General features: G+C 32.1%; 1 protein-coding gene across 2 annotated transcripts; it reads right to left on the bottom strand.

Annotated features, from left to right (window-relative positions):
• Window positions 1–1526: 1526 nt before the first annotated feature.
• On the bottom strand, window positions 1527–5184 carry LOC132731448 (uncharacterized). 2 transcript variants are annotated; one of them, XM_060717635.1, is made up of 5 exons: window positions 4705–5184; window positions 3952–4089; window positions 3385–3585; window positions 3042–3124; window positions 1527–2039 (listed from the first exon to the last, which is right to left on the bottom strand). In XM_060717635.1, exons 2-5 carry the CDS (start codon window positions 4085–4087, stop codon window positions 1875–1877), a joined length of 585 nt encoding a protein of 194 aa, XP_060573618.1. In that variant the 5' UTR covers window positions 4088–4089; window positions 4705–5184; the 3' UTR covers window positions 1527–1874. The 2 variants fall into 2 exon arrangements, with proteins under 2 accessions (XP_060573618.1, XP_060573617.1); XM_060717634.1 differs by having other exon boundaries at window positions 2825–3124; window positions 4705–5180.
• Between the last annotated feature and the right edge of the window lie 19957 nt (window positions 5185–25141).

The raw sequence follows: 25141 nt of genomic DNA, 5'->3' as shown, positions 1-25141 counted from the left end.
CCTTTGGAAACATTGGTTCAAACCTTCATTCAAGTACTAATACCTGCTATTTCTTTTGGACGTAATGTAAACTTTGAACGTTTGACTGAAAGTCTTGCTTTGCAAAGTCAGCATTTCAAATGGATGTATTTTTGCGATGCATGTAGTATGCAAAATCGACAGTGTTAAATTGCAGAGTCGCATAAAAGGATTAATAAGATTTCCAATGAACATACCTGTGTCATATGTAGATAAATAATCATGTATAAAAATTAATTGGAATACTATCGAAATGGAAAATCTTACTGCATGCAAAATGTGTTGAAATCGTCTTGTTGTAGACATACTGTCGGTATTCGAAGAACTGAAGCAAAGTTAAAGTACATGTACTTTAACCCTTCTCACTTTGCCATTCAACGGTTCGTGATAAGAAATGTCAAATAAATTTTTCCTGTTCTTAATAACTGGAATTAAGATCATTATTACTTATTATTATTAACATTAAGCTGATATATTCAAATACAAAAGTCATCATTTGGAATTCATTCCATTATTGTTATGTATTTTTAAAGTAGAAATATTACAAATATTAAGCGACACATTATAAGTAATACTGGTCTTAAAATAATAAATTTATAACATAGCAACCAGGAACAGTTCTTAATGTATGCATCAAGATATGACAGGTATTTCAAATAATACAGTTAAACAATTGAAAGTACTTACTATTAATAAATTTCATGTTCGAGTAATAAGGGCTTCTAAAGCAATTATAATAACAATCCCACTGAAGATTAAGGTATCAATATTTATATCGTATAAATGTAAAAGGTGAGTATTTCAAACAAAGATTATTTCACTGTTAGAAAGTAGATTATGTATGTAGCAAGTACATGTTCAAGCAACACAACCAAAATTATATTTGCAGATTTGTGCTTTATTTCGAACCAGGTCAACTAATTTGTTTAATAAAAATACAGGACACAAAGACAATGATATGGGAATTATTTGAAAATGTAAATCAAGACTAGAATCATTATATGCAGTTTGCTTATCAAAATGTTGTTCTATCATTTTATCATGTTGAGACATTGAATAACCATGCTGGCTTGATTAATAACAACAATGTAAAAAGTTTCACAATAATTACATTATTTTAAAATTGACTATTTTTATGTAGCTCTGCTAATAATTAAATTTACCACTGTCTAATTATGGTCACATATTTCGTGTACATGCATCATAGTTTGATGTGAGAGATTATGACTAACAAAAATGTGTTACTAGAAAAGAAAAAAAAAACAATTGTTTCAAATAGTTTGTGAAGTATACATGAATATTACAATTGGAGCATGACCGTTTTTGTTCCCAAATCCGAAAGCATAGTTATGAAATGTTTTACTGAAATGAATGTTAAAATTTAGGTTTTAACACTAGAAAAACTTCCAAAATATATGCAGATATAAAACAACTTACAACCATGTGAAATGGTATTCACATTCTAACATAATTTTTTTCCGAAACTATTTATTGCCTAAAATATAACTTAAACAAACACCTTTCAAAATAAAATGCTTTTTGATACAGTTACCTCAACACCCTATAATACTATCTATTCAAGGATATGTTAGAACTAAAAGCGAACTTAAATGCTAACCACTACAAATCAAAAATGTATTTCTTTATTCTCTGTAGATTATTAAAATACAAATTATAAAAGAAATGTTTTCTTTCTTATTGTTGTTTAATTTCATTCAGTTGATTTTCCAATATCACTGAAATGTGAGATGGTCGTTGATGTATGACTACTTGGGCTCCCTTTCCTCTTGTTTGATGTATATTTTTATGTTGTTTTTCCAATATCACTGAAATGGGTGATGGTCGTTGACGTATGGCTACTTGGGCGCTCTTTCCTTTTGTTTGATGTATATTTTTAATTTTCTTCCGTGTGTGTACGTTTTTCGTTGGTTCCACGTCCATTCTTCGTTTAGGTGTTCTGCTTTCGTATCTTGTAGATTGACCTGGTTGATGTTTGGTACTTCTGGCTTTATACAACTCGCCTTTGATAAACGAAGTAAACATGAATTTTACATTTAATTATTGGGAAATTGTGTCAATCTTTAACTTATATAACTACATTAGGAGAAAGCACCAATAGTAATTAAATATATACAATGGTCCTGGCGCACATAAACTAAACATTTCATTTCTCCTGAAGTATAAAAGCTATGGATTTGAAATTTAATACGATGGTAGATCTCATTAAGAAAAAGTGCAGTGCACAGGAACCGGTACTATACATTCTTTATTTTTTAGTTATTACCCTTTAATAAAGTTCATACTTAATTTTTGTGCAGGCCATTTTTCATAAATTATAAAAGCTATAGCCTGAAACTTCATAGGGAGATAGATCTTATTGATTAGAAGTTTAGTGCACAGCAACTGCTGCTCTGCGCTTCTTATTTTTTGAGTTATTGCCCTTTGTTAACTTTCATTTTTCCTTTTTTGTCCTGGCCATTTTTTCTAAACTATATTGTTCACAAGGCTACATATGCAACTCGAGGAGTTCTAGTATCATATTAAGCAATTGAATGATATGAGCACGCATTATTTAATTAAAAAAAAATAGGCTTTTCCATCTTTCAATTTGGACAAAACAAATTGATCTTTTAATGGAAAATTGTCATTTATTTATTAACTGAATAGTGAGCACTGCAGGAAGTAATAGCTGACTTTGGTCTACACTGATCGCATGCTTCCTTCATTTTTGTTGCCAACAGTCTAAAGATTATCTTAAGATAGAAAAATATATCTATAATCTATTAATAGATAGATACTCACGCACCTTTGACCTGAAGCTCAAATTTATTGTTATTGCAGATAACTGAGTCGACGCTTAGTAACAAAAATGAGCGAATGATGCGTTGACTTTGTTTTTCTAACAGTTTTGCGAGGAAATCAGCATACAATGTTGGAATCATGAGTGTTAAGATAGTGCTGTTTGTTTCTTGTATGCCACTGATGAACACTTCATGGATAGGACAAAACAGTGGCCTAGATACCTCTCTCCGAAACTCTTCCAGTTGGCAAGTCTCTGAAATCCCTTTACCTTTAACGTGAAACTGAACTAGAATAAATCCGTTAGCTGAAATATAGAATTTGATCAGTTAGGTTAGATCGGTGTATAATTCCTGTTTATATAACTCTAAATTACTTAAAACCAACATGACAGAAATTAAATGATTCAATGTTTTATAAAACGACTGTATTGCAGACTACTTTATAAAAACTTAGTGTGCTTTTTGAGGTTCTATATCATCTCCTTAAATTAAATTGATTCTTCATTCGTTGTCAGCACGAACAAAAATGCGTATATTCAATAATTCATATTATATATAATTATACTGGTTATTTTCTTCTCCTGGACAAAATGCAGAACCGTATCCTCCTCAAACATTTGTACGTATTTTAGCAATTTTTCCACAAGATCTACTCTGTCAAGAACACGAACAATTTGCTGGATATACAATATGTCGTAGTTGCCTATGAATCCCATATCTCTCAGAGAGTCAAACATCTCTCTTGGAGTCCGTACATGTTGCACACCTGATATAAAACAAACATTTACTAATACTATTGCAAATTATAATCTAAAAAAATATTTCGTATTGATTGTTTTTATGCAACTTAAACATTTTATTAGAAGCACTTTTACTTTAACCTAAACTTGCAAAAGAAGTTGCAAATCGCAGATTCATGTTTATCATGTTTATGCCTCTGTTTATAAGAGAAAATTGAAATTCGAAACATCCTTTCATGCCAATAATAACGGCAAAAGAAATGTTCTTAAATGGTTATATGACTAGGTTCTTCAAAGATAAATAACATAACTGGTCTTACTGCTCAAATCATGCTTAAGGTTGGTCTGAAAGGTGTGTGACCTTAGCATCTTCATTTTATTTGACAACTTACGTTCAAAGCGTTGTTTGAGATTTTCCAGTTCCTGTTCTGATATTGCTTGAGAGAGGTCGGCGATAAGATTGTCGAATACATAACTTTCTGAAGGTGGCTTGAACCCACATGGCAATGTGTAAGAACCTGACGCCATAGCTAGATGTTATGTAACAGAAAACATTGACGGAATTACAACAAATTGTATAATTCTTAAGACAGACAGAAATGAATAGACTAAAAAGAAGAAGTATAAACTGATTTGAAATGAATTTTGTATAGTTCAAATTAAGTAAAGTAATGTTTGTATTTTTGCCGGAGAATTCTCATGATGTATTTAAAAGAGTGGTCATATTAGTCACAAAAAGCGATTGATACATTAATTTTAAATCTGTTTATTCTTGATAGAAAAAAGCAATTACTAAATCTATAAATAAGATGTATTTTATGATACCCATACACTGTATTATTTAATAACTGAACAATTTTTGTTTTGATTGTGAATCAGGATTTCCCCAAGTGTTTTTTTAAAACACTTTGATAATTTTATAGACCGTCTTCAGTATAAAATACCAGGTTGTAAGATTTTTTATATTGCGAAGAAACACAGACACAATTTTTCCATTAAGTGAATATAATGAAACGCTTTATTTCATGCATAGAAATAAATTAAATAAAAGTAGAACAACTTTAATTGAATGAACAAATATAAAATATTGTCATGAACATCTTTTATTTAAAAAAAGATACTATGTAATAATACGAAGGTCTTACCTCTTGTCAAAACTGTGAAAATATGTTCCCATATGTACTCTCAAAACATTATATACGTTGATAGCCTGATAACAATGTAGGATATCAAAATGTTTAGTCATTTATCTACCCGTACATTATATCATAATTGATTGCTGATTTCATTTTTAAAACAACCTACATGTACATCATACAATTTGCAGTCATTAATAATTTTCAAACTAAAATATTAATTAATGTTGCAGTAGAAATTTATAAGAATATACATAGATATGAATCAGAAAGTTTGCAGGAGGCTTGACCAATAAAACTCAAACACAAGTAGCGTTGTATATATTAATATTATAATGTAAAGATCGAAATGTATAATTAGAGATAGTCTAATATATATACAATATATATACATGTATATACAAGTCATGTAAACATGTATTTTCTTAATTTAATATATATATGTCTACATGACTTGTATAATATCCCAGCCGTTTTTTGTACTTTACTGTATCAGTGTGTTTCATAAATATATCATATAAAAATAATCATAGTTAAGATAATAATCAGTTCACAGGACTGGCGTTCAAGTTATCTTTATCTCTTTATCTTTATTATCTTAATATATATTCGATGAATAGAACTGTTAGTGATAAATGCATGAGCTTTTAGATTTCGACCTAAATTTGATTCATATATACTTGCTGATGTCATTTTATAAATTTGTTATCATGATTATAGGTCATTTCAGTGTAACAAAAGTAAAACTGACGAATTTGACAATTATGAATATGCACATTCCATTTCTTTTTCATAAAAAATTCAGAACTAGCATTTTTCTCATACTTCGATGTTTATTCTCGCTTAAATGTTGTCAACTATCTGTTTAAAAAATAGTCCCAAGTCGGCGACAGTAATATGACGTGATGAGAAAAATTACCTTACCCTTAGACTATAGTCTTCAGTAAATATTTTCGCAGGTCCGAAAGAACCGCCTCCGTGGTCGAGGGGTTAGAGTCGATGACTTCTAATCCAGTTACCTCTCTGGCGTGGGTTCGATCCCCGGGAGATGCTTTGGTAGTTTAGCGCGGAGGAAGGTAGTCTAGTACTGGTGTAACTCTCCAGGAACGATGGTTAGGAAACTACCCGCCTATATGACTGAAATACTGTTGAAAAAGGCGTAAAATGAAACAAACAAACAAACAAACAGGTCCGAAAGGCCATGTGAAGACCTCATCATAAGTCAACAGTTGTATAAAGTTACACAGGGAACTTTTTAAAAGATAATTTGGATTCATAACTTTTCATTTTTTCTTGTGATAACTGTTTTGGAGTTCGTGCAAACGTCACTGAGTGATTTCTGAAGATCTTCTACAAGAATAAAAAGATATTTACAAAATTGTAATGTTAGTTCTTTTCAAAAGAAAGAATGATGTGAAAAATCAAAGTAAATAGATTCAGTATGTCATTGAGTTTCTCCTTTTTTGCTCGTCATGCAGACACGCATTTTATTGCTTCGGCCTTTTTTTCATAGAATGTCATGAAATGTTATATTCTTATAAAATGTCAATCAAAACCTTATCATTTCCACTTAAAATCAGTGGCTTATGATTGGACTGGAATACAGATATAATAAAATACATTTTGCAATTCAAAACTTATTTAAAATGAATTATTAAATTATACTTTAGTACCCTCTCTTGTTAGAATAATGTATATGATATATTATGTTTACAAGTTAAGTACTAGCTGTTTTATACGGTATTACCAAATCAAGGAAGAAAAGAAAAATTATATCATAAATAACTCATATTCTTGCCGCAATTTCAAAATAATTCTTTGTTCTGTTCTTTAAATTTGTGATAATGATTTTTTTATAATACCGCAATAAAGCGTGCCCGCACTTACAATCGGTATTTCACTTCAGTATTGTTATGTTTCTGTAGTATTTCGGAAACATTTATGAATACCGCTGAAGCTAATGCTAGGGGAGTGAAATATGTTGCATATTTTATTATGTCGGATGAATAGACTCAATCAAGCCGGTCATTTAAAACTATTTTAAAATGTGATTTTTTTGACAGTTAGTAATTAGGATCTCTGTTTTGTGTTTAATTCATCATCTGTACATGTGAATGTCGTTTTACTTTCTGTGTCATCTTTCGCTCTAAAGACCGAAATTCGTGTTTTGCACTAAACGTTGTATTTAATGTAATAATAAGGAATAAATAGTGGGATTTATGTCACTTGTACTGCTATTGTTGTCATCTTTTTGTCGATATCGCATTATATTTAAAATAAATGACTTATGGAAGTAACGTTGTAAGTCCACAGACGGGAATGATTCAAAGTATGTGTGAAATTACATGTTTCTGGGTAATTGTAACAGTAAATTCTCTGTAGCCAGAAAATAGGTTTCCGACTGATCTGTTTCAATATCATGCCACAGGATTGGTTACAGGAATTTTTTTTTTTATCACAGACTTGTTTTGATGAGGCTATCCATGGACGTAAGTGATGATGAATGTGACGTGTAATGCTCACAAACGCAGTGAAAACAGAATTTACCCTTACATATGTATATAAAAACATGAAATGATTTAACAGTAACATACATATAATGTATTGCAGGTGTTATGACCAATATACAATTACTACCAAATTACCAATGTTACATATAATCATATGATATATATAAGTCAGTTAACGAGGAACTTCATTATAAATTTATTTTTTAAATGAAAAAAGAAGAAAAAAAAAAAAAGAAACAGGTTTTGCAAGTAATATTTTTTTGATCATTTATATTTCTGACTATCGTATTTAGCTTTACAAACATATGAAAGGTTTTTAAATTTGTTTTTTGACGTCTTATCTGTGATACGCAGGCTTCATAAACTCTGATCCCCTTTCAAAATTCCATTTTATTTAGTTCCGCCTATTGTTTTCTCGTTTAGGGCACATGCTTTTTATTACTTGGGGACCACACCCCGCTTTTCATGGAATGGCACGGAAGTGTCACATTGAAGGTTCCATGATAACCGCCATATGAACACATCTGCGGATGTTTCTAAATTCAAAATTTTACTATTTCACGTTTAAATGTTGAATTCTGCTTAAGCCGTTGCTAGGGGGCGTGGACGGTAACTTGCACTTTCCAGTACCGTCCATGAACAGGCTCAATCAAACCGAGTCTGCAACATTTTCAATTTTGCCGTGTTGGGCTATCTTTAGGGATTCTGTATTTATCTATTTTACTTTATCTTTTGACAAAAAAAAATCCACGTCTTATGGAAGGTATTTAAATCATTTTGATAAATTGCTTTCTCTTCCAAAATTATAAATTGGTACTTAATTTATTGATATGCTCTTGTAGTATTTGGTACTTGTTCTTTTACTCTACAGTTGTAAATATATCTCTTCAGAAAAAGAAAAATCATATTTCCTGCAGTTGATTTACTGTCTTTCAAACCTAGGATAAAGTTATAATAGTTGAGCAAAGATCTAAATTGCCATAATTTTCAAAAACAGAAAATATTAAATTGTTTATAATCGGACAAAATCAAAACATGTGTTTTAATGATTCTATCTCATTTTTACAAGATTTACAGAGTTCGTTATCTTTTAAATTCATTTTTAAAAGTAATGAATTAGTTGCTATTATTCTATGATTAATTCTGTACTGAAACCATTGAAGGCCTGAATAATTTGATATTTTAAAGGTAAAGAAAAAATGTAACTCCATTCTTCTTCACTTAATGGTACATTGAGCTTTTCACACCATTTTATATACAAGTAGGTTTTATCTTGGTTTTAATAAATACCTCATACATAGGATGTGTACCCTTAGTAAATTTTAAAATAACTTTTAAGAAAGGTGGAATAAAAGGTCTCTGTAGGACACTGCATGTTCTATCATAAGTTGAAAGGAATCTGGATACACTATTTACAATACCAAGATAATATATAAAGTAAGAGTTTATGTTATATTTGTCATTAAATTCATTTAAACTATAAAAGTGTCCATTTGGTTTAAAAGATCACCTATGACATGTACACCTCATTAAACCAGTTTTTAAAGAACACTGGTTGATATTCAATAGTTATTAAAGGGTTATCGAAAATTGGATGAGAATATAACTCATTTTCATTTATTTTTAAAGTTTACAGTACATATAATATGCATTCAAAGTGTCCTTCCAAAAATCATTTTTTTTTTATCTCACTAATGTTTTTTTTCTAAATACCCAATACCAGAATTAATCAATTTCTCTATATCAAAAATTGTGCATGCCAAACCTATCCATTTACAATTATTGATTAAAATTCTTCTTATCCAAGATATCTTTAAAGAGTAAATATATGCTTCAACGTCTATCATTCCAAGACCACCTTTTTCAATGCTTTGTCTCAAGACCTCTTGTTTAATTTTACATGCTTCAACGTCTATCATTCCAAGACCACCTTTTTCAATGCTTTGTCTCAAGACCTCTTGTTTAATTTTACATTGACTATGCCAGACAAAATATCTGAAGGTTTCAGTTAAGTCTTTAATTATATTAGGACTTGGATTTGGCAGTGTTGTAAAAAAATGTGTGAATATTGATAACAATAAAGATTTAACAATTACGATTCTTCCAATAGGAGTAAAATTTCTCAGCATTTTATTCATTTTTTCTTCAAAATGAATTGTCACAAGTTCTACATGAAATTTTATACCTAACATATCAAAGGAAGACTGGTTCCAAGATAATTTCCATCTAGTTTTAATGCTATTTGTACTATATTTACTAAGTTTACCAATCCAAAAAATCTTGGTTTTATCAAAGTAAACATAAAGACCAGAAAACAAAGAAAAATCTGCAAGTGTGTTTATGACTTCATTTAAAATTATAGATAAATACAGAATCCCTAAAGAAAGCCCAACACGGCAAAATTGAAAATGTTGCAGGCTCGGTTTGATTGAGCCTGTTCATGGACGGTAAAGACTCATCATTGCCCTTTAGTATAACAGTTGTATCGTCTGCAAATTGAGATTTATGTGCAATAAATTTTAATACCTTTGATTTTTTCATTTGATCTTATTTTTATGGATAATATTTCTGCACATAGGATAAAACTGAAACTACTTAATGGGTCTCCTTGACGACAGCCCCTTTGAATTTTAATAGTCAGAAAGAAATCCACACTGACTTATTGTTGATACACTATTTTTATACAATATAGTGAACCATCTTTTAATATCGTTAAATAAGTTAAATAAGGTTAAAGTTTGTAGCACAAAATTCAAAGATAATGAGTCGAAAGCCTTTTCAAAGTCTATAAGAAGGAGTAAACCAGGACTATCTTTTCTTCTGTGTAGTTCATAATATCATAGATTAATCTTGTATTTTCGCCTATAAATCTGCCTTTTGATAAAGCCTGTTTGATCATTAATAACTATTTTATCTAAAAAATTCTTTAAACTATTTGCAATACAGCCTGATCCTATTTTATAGACGCAATTATCTTGTATTTTCGCCTATAAATCTGCCTTTTGATAAAGCCTGTTTGATCATTACTAACTATTTTATCTAAAAAAATCTTTAAACGATTTGCAATACAGCCTGATCCTATTTTTGGAATCGGATCATGATTCCCTGTGTTTGCGTAAGCGACAAAGACCTTGATGAAAAAACATGACTTAAGGCCTACAAACAAACATACCAGTACGGTTCCAAAAATCTTTATTAAAGTCTTCATTAAAGCCAGAAAATCCTGGACTTTTATGGTTAGCAATATTTTTAAATCATTTGACGCCTCGTATATTGTTATTGGTCCTTCTATAGATGCAGCATCATTTTCTGATAATTTGGGAAAAGTTAAGCTATCAATAAAATATTTGAAAGTTTCATTTGAATTTTCTTTGTTGTTTGCTAAATATAATTTGGAATAAAAAGCAGAGATTTCTTTGAGAATGTCAGTCTGATTTGAAATTTCTGTTCCATCATCATTAATTACACTGAAAATTGTTTTTGTCGATAATTATTCTTTTCTGAATTACAGAACAATTTGCTTATTTTTTCACCATCAATAATCCAATTAACTTTTGATTTTATCATGAAACCTTAAAGTTTTTCATTCTGTATTTTATTTAGTTCTTCTTTTAAGTTATTTAATTGCTCAACTTTATCACCAGAAAATGAATTTTCCAAATTTTCAATCTGTTCTTTAATGACTTTTTCCCGTTTATTTGATTCTTTTTTTATATGAACTATATGAAATAGATTTTCCTCTAATTTCCATTAATAAGGTGTCAAGAAATAACTGATCATTTATTGTTAATTGCAAGTCTGACGGATTTACAACTTACATGTTTTCATAATTATATATCGGAACAGCATATTGGATGATAGTTTTATCTATTATGTTATTAATTTCCTTCAGATAATCTAAATCTTTTAAAAGTGAATTATTATGCTTCCACAATCCTTTACCATGATCAAAACTTACACTTTTCTGTTTAGTAGAATAATAGAGTGATCAGAACGAAAACTTGGTTTATTCATAGTATCTACTACACTTGTAAAAAGATAAGGGGTAATCAAAATGAAATCTTATCTTGCTTGTTGAAAGGGGTTTGTTCTTCGCAAAGTGAAACGCTTAGTTGTTGGAGGAAAGATTCGAAAAGGGTCAGTAAGTCCCCTTGTTTGTATTTCATTCAGAATGAAGGCGCATGATTTTTTTATAATTTCATAATATATTTTTATAATTATCGTAGTTCAATTCGGGGTTTATAACTAAATTAAAATCTCCGCATATTAGGTGATCACTGTTTCCAATTTGATCTATCTTATCAAAAATATTTTCATAAAAAGATTGATTGTCCTCATTAGGACTATATAATGTAACAAGAGTGAATCTCGTTTCGCCTATAGTAATGTCAACAATTACACAATTGCCATACTCATCAACAATCACTTGGTTTACTTTGTAATCAAGTTTATTTGAAAGAAAAATCCCAACACCCCTTGAGTTTGAGCTTGAAAAGCTTAAAATACATTTTGAACCCCATTCTGTATAAATATCTTTCAACTGGTCCTGGTGAAAATGTGTATCCTGCAGACAAAATATATCACATTTAATTTTTTTTAAGTATTGAAAAACTTCTTGTCTTTTTACAAAACCTTGGAGTACTTTACAGTTTACAGACAAATAGACAGATCAGTCATTAGTGCGAAAATAACAAATTACTTTTAAAAAAAACAGCCATAACTCAAGCCAGAAGTATAACATGTTTAACATAGAATAAAAAGCAAAACCATTAAGTAAATATGAATGAAGAACATTAAGAAAAAGCAACGTATTCGTGAAAATCAAATCAATTAAATTTGATATAAGAACTTATATAAAGAAAATGTAGAAATGCTTTCCTGAAGACAAAAAAATGATTTTTTTTTCCAAAAAGTTACAATCATGCTTTTTATACCTAGTATCTCTACATTCCAAGATAGATGTAACTTTATACAGTTTTGAAAAATACAAGAAGAGCCCCCCCCCCCCTAAAAAAAGAAAAAAAAAACAAAAAACTACACCTTTCGTGAAGCATTCTGTTAACAGCATTAAGTTACATCATGCAGCATTACTCATTTGTCTAAAATGCACATTTCATTAACAATATAAACAACAATTGTTCATCGGTTTATCAAAAAACTGGCTTTTATTCTTAAAAAAAAAAGAACACAACGTCTTAACTCGAAAAAGGTAGCCATAATAAAATGCTGAAAAAGCATTTCAGTATGCTTATTCGACTTCTTATCAAAATTTCATAAGTACCTATATACAGTTTGAGACGGTAATATGAATTGAAAGCCAACTTGTAGTTGGAAAAAGCCACTTATTCCGATCGAAATTGCAACCTAATTTTCAGACCACTATCAAACTAAAGAGAGTGTACGTTGACATTTCTAGACTGTACGTGTACGTTGACATTTCTCTTAGTTGGATCATTTTTTAAATGTAAAATGACAGCAGGAAACCCGTTCTTTTTTCATTCAAACATTCTCTTACATATTTCAAAACGTGAAATTGTACTAAGCACTGAAATGCGTATCGTTTACAAAGTTGTCATCAACACTATTACACAAGAATGTGTACGTACGTTGTTATCCATAAATTTGTAAATATTGTTTGAATGCTCTCAGAAAATACCAAACGTTAGACGACACCAAATGCATTTTAAGAAAGAATTGGAAATCGGTAAGATATGTTGCATAATTTAAATTGGCTCGATAGAAATATAATCACTAAAAAACTTACCTCAGCCGAGTATATTGACTTTTGTGTTAACTTGACCAAAGTTGCTTACCCAGGGTGTATTCTAGATGCTCTGTACAACACTTCATCAACACATCATCAAAATTACTACGCTTGATTGCTGCACCTGACTGTAGGTTCAAGTTAACCTAATAAAGTCTTAATGCGACCTTCGACAATAACATCTAAATAGCACATAACGAATTGTTTTTTGTAGTTAAAATAACATATGTTACAAAGTATGTCTCTTTTTAGCTCAACACAATACAAAGTGCTTATAGATGAACTTATTTGATTCTTCATCCGTTGTTAACACAAATTCCTTTTAATAACATCTTCTTAACAATGCTGAAATTGAACCGAATTTCAAAGGAATGATCTTAAGGTGGATTTCTAAATAAGTTTTATAAATTGGTTCCAGTCTAATGCACAAGTACCTCCATGGTCGAGGGGTTAGAGTCGATGACTTCTAATCCAGTTACCTCTCTGGCGTGGGTTCGATCCCCGGGAGATGCTTTGGTAGTTAAGCGCGGAGGAAGGTAGTCTAGTACTGGTGTAACTCTCCAGGAACGATGGTTAGGAAACTACCCGCCTATATGACTGAAATAATGTTGGGTAAAGGCGTTAAATGAAACAAACAAACAAACAAACAGGTAACAAGAGCTAAAAACAGAATTGAAAAATAAAATCTCAAAATATTCTTCTCAGAAAGTTTAATGCCCAGAACTAAGATATTTTGCATTTATCATTGTCTAGTGGACTTTGACAAGTCTTAGAATTACACAATCATGCCACTGGCGTTAAATAGAACTACACTTGGGCCACTTAATATATAAACGTTATATGTATATCATAGCAAACATGTATTAAGAAATTTTTTTAAAACAGTTGCATAATTCGTTAATAAATAAAAACAGCTTTATCTTAAATACAACACTACTCAGAGCTAAGAGATTAGGTTTAGCAAATATTAACATTCCCAACGCAACCAAACTACCTATTTGTGCATTCAATGCCATATTAGTCATAGATCTCAGGTGAACCTTCTAGGGTTACTGTAGCCCTCTTGTCCCATTCATTTTAGAGATATCATAACATAACCTAACATAACATAAAATAACATAACATAACATAGCATAACACACCGTAACGTAACGATACGTACGCAACACATATCAACGCAACACAACGCAGCACAACACAACACAACACAGCACAACATAACATAACATAATATAACATAACATAACGTTTATTTGACATAAAATGTTTAACAAGAAAATTATTATCGATTCACATGAAATAGTGCACAATTGACACACGTGATTTCTTAACCTAGAAATATATATGTATGTATGTATGTTTACCGAGTAGTTGACTCGGCAAAAATACATGGCCAATACCAATTAAATTTAGATAAAAATAACAAAATCATTGTGCATAATTATCAGAAATGTATTGTCGGGTTAGAAAATTGCAAGTGTTAATAGGTTATTTTTGTGTGAATTGTTTCCCTTCCCTTGCAAAATTCTTACGTGCATGTGTAAATAGTGCAAATCATTATACGGCATGTAACATAAAATTACAGAGTATTACATGATACAAACTAAACAAAGTATGTTAGATAAATTATATGTTTGAATAATACAATAAATGTTATACAAACTGTCGTTAAATGCACACAATAAATAAAAAGTATGCTGTACTATTCATTGTTTTTTTTTTTTACTTGTGAGTTTTTTTGATTTTCGTAGTGTTGGTCATATGCAGCAATATTGTTTTAATATATTTTTGCGTACATGGGCATATTAACAGGAGATGGTGTTTACGCTCGATTTGATTCATGGAACAATTCTGACATTTTCTATCTTCTCTTCTCTAGGAGTATTATCATGCTTGTCAGTCTCCATCGCTAAATTATCTGCTGATAATCTAAACCTAGTCAGTGACATATATGTGAATATATATTGTTTTTGTATACATTGCTTGCAATTTTTACAGAGTTATAAACTGTATCTCAACAATCGCTACAGGTTATGTATTTACCGAACAACATCCACAAAAACCGCTAGAGAAACTAGTTCTTCATTCTGCAGTATTGTTACATTCTAATTACGCATCATTAAAATATTTTTTGCAAAGTTGTTTTAATGCTTTGAAAGTTCAAAATCGTTCATTTTCATGAAATAATAGACTCTACATTCCTTTAAAGAAAACAAAAAATAACAGTTCATTGATAAAATCGTAGTTTATACCTACTCGTTAAACTACGCATATACGCATGCGCTTCTTAGCATGAATGAATACATCAGTCGTCAGAATGATATAAATGGCACGAAACATCTCAGATATATATTTAATCAAATAAAATTCCTGATTTACATTTATGCAATAAAATTTGCCTAAAATGTTTTACAAAATGATGATTGAGCTCCGTAACAAAATTTTTCTGCGTATACCGGAAAATGTTTTTTTTAAACCTGGCTTCGAGCAAAAGAAATTTCCTAAGCTATTCTTTTGAACACCTTTTTTACACATGATTTTCCTTTCACTTTTGTTTGCCTTATATTTTTGAAAATAAATATGTTTCGAAATTCATATTGCCTGATTCAGTACGGGTAAAATTAAAGATTCGGCAACTCGACCGAAGACTCAGTATTACTGTTTCAATATTCTATACTGCAGTCCATTTAACGGGTGTTTCTTCATTGCTCATTTCAATACACAGATGGAACATCACATCTTCCTTGTTTTATAAATAACTCGAAGAAAAAAAGCCTTGGTGTTAGTCACTTGTTAGGGACATTGACCTTGATCAGAAGATGACCCCTATTGATTTTGAGGTCAGTAGGTTAAAATTAACAAGGCCTTGATGACAAAAATGGATTATATTATCAAGCAATGTATACTTCAGTACTTTCAGTGCTTTGATTGATGACAGTATTTTTACTATAATTGAGGTGAAATTAAAAATGCAATCTATTGATGATATATTCTGTTAGAACCCATACTGATGGTCCGTTATTTTATAATGTTTATAAACAATATAGTGAGACAATTTAGGAGAACTTATGATTAGATTTTTGATTGATGATATTCTTCGACAAGTTTAAGCGTCTTCTACATGACCACTTTTCGGCATCGGCACTATGATGCCTAGTCCTTATTCCGAGGGTATTCTCCAGTCAAAAAGATTCTGTAAAACAACTTAAGCATAAAGTTTATTATTTCTGGATAAGAGTACTTATACATTTCTGCCACTATGGATTAAGCACCACTGCCTTTTGACTTTTTTGACTGAAAATATCTTTCTCGTTTTCTGAAATAGTCATTTCTTTGTCTAGATTTTCATCGATGAAACTTGATCGAAGTTTACATCATCATATACATTGTCGGTACTGTTTAATGTTTTAAAATGCTCATATAAATCGGCCGTTTTTAACTTTGCCGCCCTCTTGCTAATTTTAGTATATTGATCCAAATTTTTATTCCAAAACGTAAAAAAAAACAATTCTTGCTCATTTACACTGTGCCCGTGCTTTATAGTACTCTTGGTTAAATCATACCATGTATTTTTTTTAACTGGGTTACTTTGGGTTTACGAATTTTCCCGAATAATACATTAATGAACGCATTTGATATAACATTTGTATCTTCATTTTGATCAATTTTGACTTCAATCTTGTTTATTTCGTTTTGCATCGATTTGAGTCTCTCATTGAAAAGTGGTATTTTAGTTTTATTTTTATGATTATATTTTCAGTCCAGTTTATATGTCCCTGATTTTGTTTTGGCATGGCAAGCTTAAATACATACCATTGTGATCAGGAAACTTATTTGGTAAAAGTATGTCAGAATCCGAAATATATTCCATATCACAAGCATTTACATTATTTAACAGTATATAATCAACCATCGAGCTATCCCCTTCTGTATGAAAGGTAAAATCACCGATACCTAGGTCATTATGCAAACGACAATAGCTTATAATGAAAGACGTTCTTTGACAAAAATCAATCAAATCTCCATTCATTTAATTTAAAAGGGATTATCCACAGTTCCCCAATTAAAAAGGCCTTTTCAGCTTTACTAGTTGATTTTGTAAGTATTGTAAGGGGAAAAATACAAATATTTAACACAAAATTAAAGTTAAACATTTTGTTATAAAAATTCAGAATATTATCATAAATAAATCATTAGTTGTTCCGTCAGCGAAACATTTAAAGATCTTGTATGCTGTGATCAATGTGGTAAAGCACATTAAGTGAACACACACACACATATATATATATATATGTATGTACATAATTATGCAAATAAAGCAATGTTCAAACATCGAAGAATATGTAAAATATGTTGTGCAAATATTTGTACATTTTATATGTAATCATTAAAATATATGCATTCATTTCTTATTGTAAAATTTGACTAATACTTCATAGAAAACAAATTTGTTATTACCTTCCTTTATTAATTTATAAAATGTTTTATAAATAATGCTTTTAGGAACCTACAATATTGATCAATCTTAATTTGAGCATCATATATATGATTGAAAACCATAAACAAGAGGGCCATGATGGCCCTGAAGTCACTCACCTGAATATAGGCCCCCGGAGCGGGGCCAGCTTAAACCAAAGGGCTTTTAATTGAACAAACTTGGTATACACCTATTAGAAGATGTTTCAGCCTAAACATCTAAGGTCTAGCTGGTCAAGTTTTTTCTTTACGCATATAGTTAAAAACAATGACACACCTGGGGCAGGGCCAGTTTTGACCAAAGGGCTTTTATTTGAACAATCTTTGTAGACACTTACTAGAAAATTGTTTCATGATTAATATCTAAACTCTAGCTATTCAGGTTTTTTCACAGAAGATTTTTAAGTTTAATTTGCTATACACATATAAGGAAAATCAATGTCCCCCGGGGCGGGGCCAATTTTGACCCAAGGGCTTTTATTTGAACAAACTTTGTAGACACTCACTAGAAGCTGTTTCATGCTAAGTATCTAAACTCTAGCTATTTGGGTTCTTTAAATGAAGTTTTTTTTAAGTTTTTACTATATGCATATAAAGAAAATCAATGGTCTCTGGGGCGGGGTCAATTTTGACCCCAGGGCTTTTATTTGAACGAACTTGGTAGACACTTAATAGAAGATGTTTCATGCCAAATATCTTAGCTCTAGCTCTTTGTGTTTTTTAGAAGAAGATATTTAAAGATTTTTCTTTTGGTTGCCATGGCAACCAGATTTCTTCATGGAATTAAATTCTTTAAACAATTTTCAAAGGTGATCACAAAAGGAACATTCCTTAGAAGTTTGGATGAAATTGGCTTAGTGGTTTATGAGGAGATGTGATCACAAAAGCTCACCCTGTCACTTTGTGACAGGCGAGCTAAAAATCGTTTTCTGTTTTTCTGTTTGATTAACACTACGGAAGCAGGACTCTCAATGCTAAAATGTTCTGCTGGCGGGACATTAGATAATTTATCTATATTTCAAAATATTTAAGACTTAACGAATTACTTCATGAGCATTTTGTGAAAAATGGCTGTTTTCATTGAAAAGTCTCCCGTTAAAAGTTCAAATTGCTATAATATTATAAAAACTGCTTCAACACTTATCAAACTTGGCAGAAATGTTGACTGGACCATTGCCCTTGCAACAACATGCTCAGGCTTAAATTTTCTTTTACCATGGCAAAGAGGGGACATCTCAAAATTGCCAAAAATCACTATTTTGCGTTGATTTTTTCCATCAAAAGTGATTTCAAAGTGCTGCAACTTCTCAATGGATTGAGATAGAGTCAAAAGCTTTTCAGCGTTGGCTACACGTTACCTTATGATCAATCTGGGGTCATTTACAGCCTCTCACAAGTCCAAAATTTTCTTGGCGATGAGGGGGACTCCGCTCCCTTCAACCCCCCCCCAAAACAGAAGCGGGCACATCCCCCTTCTGGCAACCCCCTGATGTATCTTTTGGTCGGGGGGCCGCGCCGAAAAAGAGGTCACTTTTTTTAAAAACATTTCTCAAACGAAAACAAGTGTTTGGGGCCTAAATAAGGCATTTTTTCATCATTTGAGACAACAAAAGGGGGGAGGGGGGTGAAAATGGCGTTAAAAGGTGTGTATATGAAGTAATGGGTTAATTAAGCGGCTGAGTTTTTACTTATTACAAGATATCCCAAATTTGTAACAACTAACGTAACATCAAATAATACTACTCAAATTTGAAATTTGTTCATCCAGAGGAACGGAAATATAATTTCATCTAATGCAAAAATGAAATAAAATCATAAATAATCCTGTTCCGTCGGCGGCACATTGACTTATTATAATATATATAAAATATGATAAACAAGATCGACAAGGAAAGGCGGCGTTCAGTGACTGCAGCCCCCACCCGACCCAGCAACAAGCGCCAGCGGAAAGGAGCCCCAAAGAAAAATAGGACAGGGCATAAGGCAGAACAAGGGCAGGCAAACCATTACATAAGAATAAATAATTAGTAACTGATAAGGAACTAAAAGAAAACAAAACAAGAATTTGTAACAGAGTTACCAACGTCCCCCGCCCCGAGAGTTTTATATGAAGCATAAAATTGTGCTATTTCAAAAGATTGAGGTATGGATCTCAGGACATTCAGTCCAAAATTATGATCAATGCTAGATCTGCAAATGTAACAATAAATTTATTAAAAAAATAAAATGAAACATGGAATTTAAAAAATCTATCATGTTAAGCTTTGACCTCTAAGTGTGACCTTGACCTTGGAGGTAGGGGAGCAGGTGTTGTGCATGACATAACGTCTTATTATTGAGACTATTTGTGCCAAGTATTTTCAAAATCCCTTGAACTATGAAGAAGTTATAGATTGGACACAAAATATACCCTATAACAGACTATGTAAATCTTTGACCTCTAAGTGTGACCTTGACCTTAGAGGTAGGGACACAGATGTTACGCATGACATATCATCTAATTATTGTGACTATTTGTGCCTAGTATTTTCAAAATCCCTTAATCTATGAAGAAGTAATGGATGGGACAAAAATATCAGACTCTGTTGACCTTTGACCTCTAAGTGTGACCTTGACCTTAAGAGATAGGGGTGCAGGTGTTGTACCTGACATATCGGCTTATTATTGTGACTTTTTGTGCAAAGTTATTTCAAAATCCCTAAAAATATGAAGAAGTTCTAGATTCGACACAAAATATACCCTATAACAGACTATGTTAATTTTTGACCTCTAAGTGTGACCTTGACCTTGGAGGTAAGGATGCAGGTGTTGCGCATGACACATCCTCTTATTAAAGTGACTATTGGTGCAAAGTATTTTCAAAATCCTTTGATCTATGAAAAAGTTTTAGACCGGACAAAAATATACCCTGTAACAGACTATGTAAGTATTTGACCTCCCAGTGTGACCTTGACCTTGAAGGTAGGTGACCGGTTTTTGCGCATGACACATTATCTAATTATTGTGAACAATTATGGCAAGTATTTACAAAATCCCTTCAAAGATAAGAAAGTTATGGACCGGACACGACATATACCCTCAAATAGACAATGTTGACCTTGAATGAGCAAGTACGACTTTGACCCTGAAGGTACAGGTCTGGTTGTAGCGCATGACACATCGTCTTATTATAACAAACATTTGTGCCAAGTTATCTCAAATTCCCTTGATAAATGACAAAGTTATGGACCGGACACGAAATATACCCTGTAACAGACTAAGTTAATATTTGACCTCCAAGTGTGACCTTGACCTTGAAGGTAGGTGACTGTTTTTTGCGCATGACACATCGTCTGATTATTGTGAACAATTATGGCAAGTATTTACAAAATCCCTTCATAGATAAGGAAGTTATGGACCGGACACGACATATACCCTCAAATAGGCAATGTTGACCTTGAATGAGCAAGTACGACCTTGACCCTGGAGGTAGGGGTCTTGTTGTTGCGCATGACACATCGTCTTATTATAATAAACATTTGTGCCAAGTTATTTCAAATTCCTTTCATAAATGACAAAGTTATGGACCGGACACGAAAGTGTGACGGACGGACGGACAGACGGACGGACGGACGGAGCCTATTTCTATATCCCCCTTTTTTCTTCGAAAATGCAGGGGACAAAAAATGATTTAATATTAGGCCCATAAAGTCAAAAGGCACAGGGGAAGGGGACATGACACACTGGGACGGGGGGGGGGGAATAAATAAAATAAATAAAAACTAGGGACAAAGGGGAAGATACTTACCGTAGTCGAGAAAAAACAAGAGACACAAGCCAAAGTGTCACCAAAACAGTATAAAACAACATAGACATACATCTGCGGAACACAGAGGGGCGCCGCCTTGGAACGGTCAGCAGCATAATAATGACTACTGAGGAGTTTAAACCGGTTATTGGTGCACCAAACCTTGCTCTTAGCCCAACTATGTTCCTATAAACAAGACAGTGTAAATAAAATGAATCCCCGCAAAGTGAAATTCTAACAGTTGTTATGGTTACAAAAAGGTTAAATAAGTAAAACACCAAAATGATCATGTAGAAACATATAAAAGTTAACCCAATGACCATAACAAAAGTACTCGATGTCTTAAAGGAAGACAGAGCAACAAGAAAATCACATACAAGGGCCCGACGAAGCAAGACAGAAGACAAAGGCAATTCAGCCCCAAAGGGCTTTAAGAACAGTCCATCATATAGTCTCCCACTTCCGTCAGATGTAATCAAAAGAGGAAAGCCAAGTTTAATTAAAAATATAATTTTTTAAGGGATATTATTCATTAAGATTAATTTGTAATTGTCCGCCAGCGGAAAATAAAAGCTTCAGATCAAGGAGAAAGATGTGTATATAAGTGAGATGTGCGCAACGCATCCTCGTAATACACAGGGTAAAATCTTGACATTGCGTCATCTAAGGTGACCTTGACATCCGTCTAGGTGACCTGGTTCATGTGCATGACACAAAATCTCATGATAAACATTTGTGTCAAAAATTCTTTGACCAATTAGCACAATACTTCAAAGCATAAGCAAGATACAGTGCGGTCAAACAAATTTTGATATTTTTATTTGACCTTTGACCTCTTATGACATTGACCTTCATTTGGTGCAAGACTGTTCTACACACATCTGATAACATTTGTTCTCAGTAAAATTAAAGTCCATTCACGTATATAGATATAAGTATACTCACAAATTAGTGTTTTAATTTGCTATCTGAACTTTAACCCTAAAGTTTAACCTTGACATTTACCACAGATACTCGAATATTTTGCGCGAACCTCCACAGCACTATGAAGAACATGTTACGCTCTGGTCCGGGGTTTTGCACCGTCCTACAAGTGTGACCTTGACCTATGAGTGGCAGACCTGGGTTTTGTGTGTGACACACCACCCTATCAAGGTGAACATGTGTACCAAATTATTATGCATTCCTTCAAAAAATAAGCAGGATATAGACCTAAATAGACGCAGGATTCACAAACTAAGTCTAGCTCATTGAAAACGGACTACATAAAAATAAAAATCTTGCTTATTATATTTTGTTCTGCTTGCTGTATAATGACTTAATACAAGAAATTAGTAGAATTCTTAACAACTTTGCATGGTTTGATAAAAAATATATGTCCGAAGGTAACAAAATAATACAAAAAATCAATTACGATTATCCGCCAGCGGTATAGAAAATTAAGTCTATCTTAGTATGCAAAATTAGATATTATCATAAATGCTTCTGTTCTGCTTTTGGTACATTTACTTATTACAAAAAACATGTTTCACAATTCCTAACAACCTTGCAAGATTTTGTCAACAAGAGCCACTGCCGGTTGGGGGCAACGCTCAAAGTTTTAATATTTCTAAAAATAAAAAAATAAAAATAAATAAATAAAATAACGGTTTAAAAACAAAACTTATGAAAAGAAAATAAAAGCAAAAAAATAAGTTTTTCCTATTTTAATTTTGATAGGTCTTTCTGATCAAACTTGTGTTTTTTGTCGAAGTATAAAATGTATAAAAACAGAATCCCTAAAGAAAGCGGCATATTGAAAATGTTGCAGGCTCGGTTTGATTGATCCTGTTCATGGACGGTACTGGAAAGTGCAAGTTACCGTCCATACCCCTGAGCACCGGCTTAAGCAGAATTCAACATTTAAACATGAAATAGTAAAATTTTGAATTTAGAAACATCCGCAGATGTGTTCATACGGCGGTTATCATGGAACCTTAAATGTGACACTTCCGTGCCATTCCATGAAAAGCGGCGTATGGTCCCCAGGTAATAAAAAGCGTGTGCCCTAAACGAGAAAACAATGGGCGGAACTAAATAAAATGGAATTTTCAAAGGGGATCAGAGGTTATGAAGCCTGCGTATCACAGATAAGACGATAAATAATTTCCATAAAAAATAGTTATAAAATATAATTAAAATTCAATCATTTGACGGTCAATCTAATTTAAAGGTCAAAGTCATATCTTAATTATACGACATGTATGTTAGGTCACAAGTGTTGTTTTATCTCTCTCTCTCTCTCTCTATATATATATATATATATATATATGAATCTAATCTGTACATATATAACAAAGTTATGACAACTTAACCAAAATTCAAAACTTTGACATTGAGGGTCAAAGCATTTTATAGCTCATGGTCATTTCAACCTTTTATAATGTCTTCTTCAAAATGTTGTTCTGTCCATGTATGAAAATAATCCATTGATTTCTTACAAATTTATAGACAATTAAAACGATCATCAGTGAAAATACATAAATGACCAAGGTCATTCATGTATCAAGGTAAATTGAGTTTGGTAAACAAGAAGATTCTAATCTACACATTAATGTGTTTTAATTTGAAGGAAATCAATTTAAATTAACACATATATAGCCAGTTACTATAGAACGCCATTCTGCCATGCCAATTGCAATTTACGAAATGACATTTGCTAATTATAAATCCGAAATGCAATTTGCAAAATGACATTTGCTAATAATTATGTGTAATGACAAATGCGAAATACATTCTAAGATTCGGTATTAAATTATTTATACTACCCCCCCCCATCCCCGCCCGGTTTTGTAAGTCAAATGTAAGGGACGTAAAACATTGTATCTGTAACGATCCACAAAGAGCTGCATCAATTACAGGGAGTTAAAGGTTCAAACAATATGTGGCATATAGATGGAAACGACAAATTAAAGAATTTAGGGATTTGTATTCATGGGGCAAAAGATGGTTGGAGCAGAAAATATGATAAACAAGATCAACAAGGAAAAGCGGTGTTCAATGAACGCAGAAGGTTGATTTGGCTCAAAGTAGACAAAACAAACAAAAATCCATGTCTGATTTGCACCTACTTTTTAAAGTCAATACGTGAGCTCAAGAACGTTACGTTCATATGGGCCAGCTTCAGAATATGTATTAAATATTGCTAATGTCAAAATATGATAAACAATATCGACAAGGAAAGGCGGCATACAATGAACGCAGCCCCCACCCGACCCAGCAACAAGCGCCAGCGGCAAGGAGCCCAGGAGGACCTCAAAGAAAAACAGGACAGGGCACAAGGCAGAGTACGTCAAAACGCTTCTTCGTTCATACCAAAATGATATGTTTACAAGATGTGCTGTAATGGATAATTCATCGAATCACAACGAAAGGATCGAATTGTTTGGGAAATATTTGAGAAAATTTCTGTTACAGACGTGCAAGGATAAATTTACATGGATTAATTTGAGTGGTGTTTTGCAAATAGACAACGTTCTTCATATGTATTGCTTGAAGTTCTGTTTCATTCCTGCAATTCGTAATTAACTTCAACATCATGCACACCATTGGAATAAGCATCGTGTGCGAAAGATGAAGAATGCAAGATCTCTTTCTGAAATACAAAACATGATGTACACTACTGCTGAATTGTATTGCTGTACCGAGCAGAGCAAAGTTGCTCATGAAGTGGAGGTTGATAATTGCTTGCAAATAAAAACTGTAATGAACGTAATCAGTATTGCTGTCAAAAATGTTTTCTGACTGACCCCTTTCTGTCGTTGAACAGTACAGATGGCAGATGCTAACTAATTTTGATAGAGCATTTGAACTTTTTCATATTTGATCATGGAAATATATAGGAGTGAAAAGATTTGGAATACATGTACG

The sequence above is a fragment of the Ruditapes philippinarum genome, unplaced genomic scaffold (assembly GCF_026571515.1).
Source record: "Ruditapes philippinarum isolate M1 unplaced genomic scaffold, ASM2657151v2 ctg4126_1_1_1_1, whole genome shotgun sequence".
Classification (NCBI taxonomy): Eukaryota; Metazoa; Mollusca; class Bivalvia; order Venerida; family Veneridae; genus Ruditapes; species Ruditapes philippinarum.
This window is presented reverse-complemented; position numbering and strand designations above follow the sequence as displayed.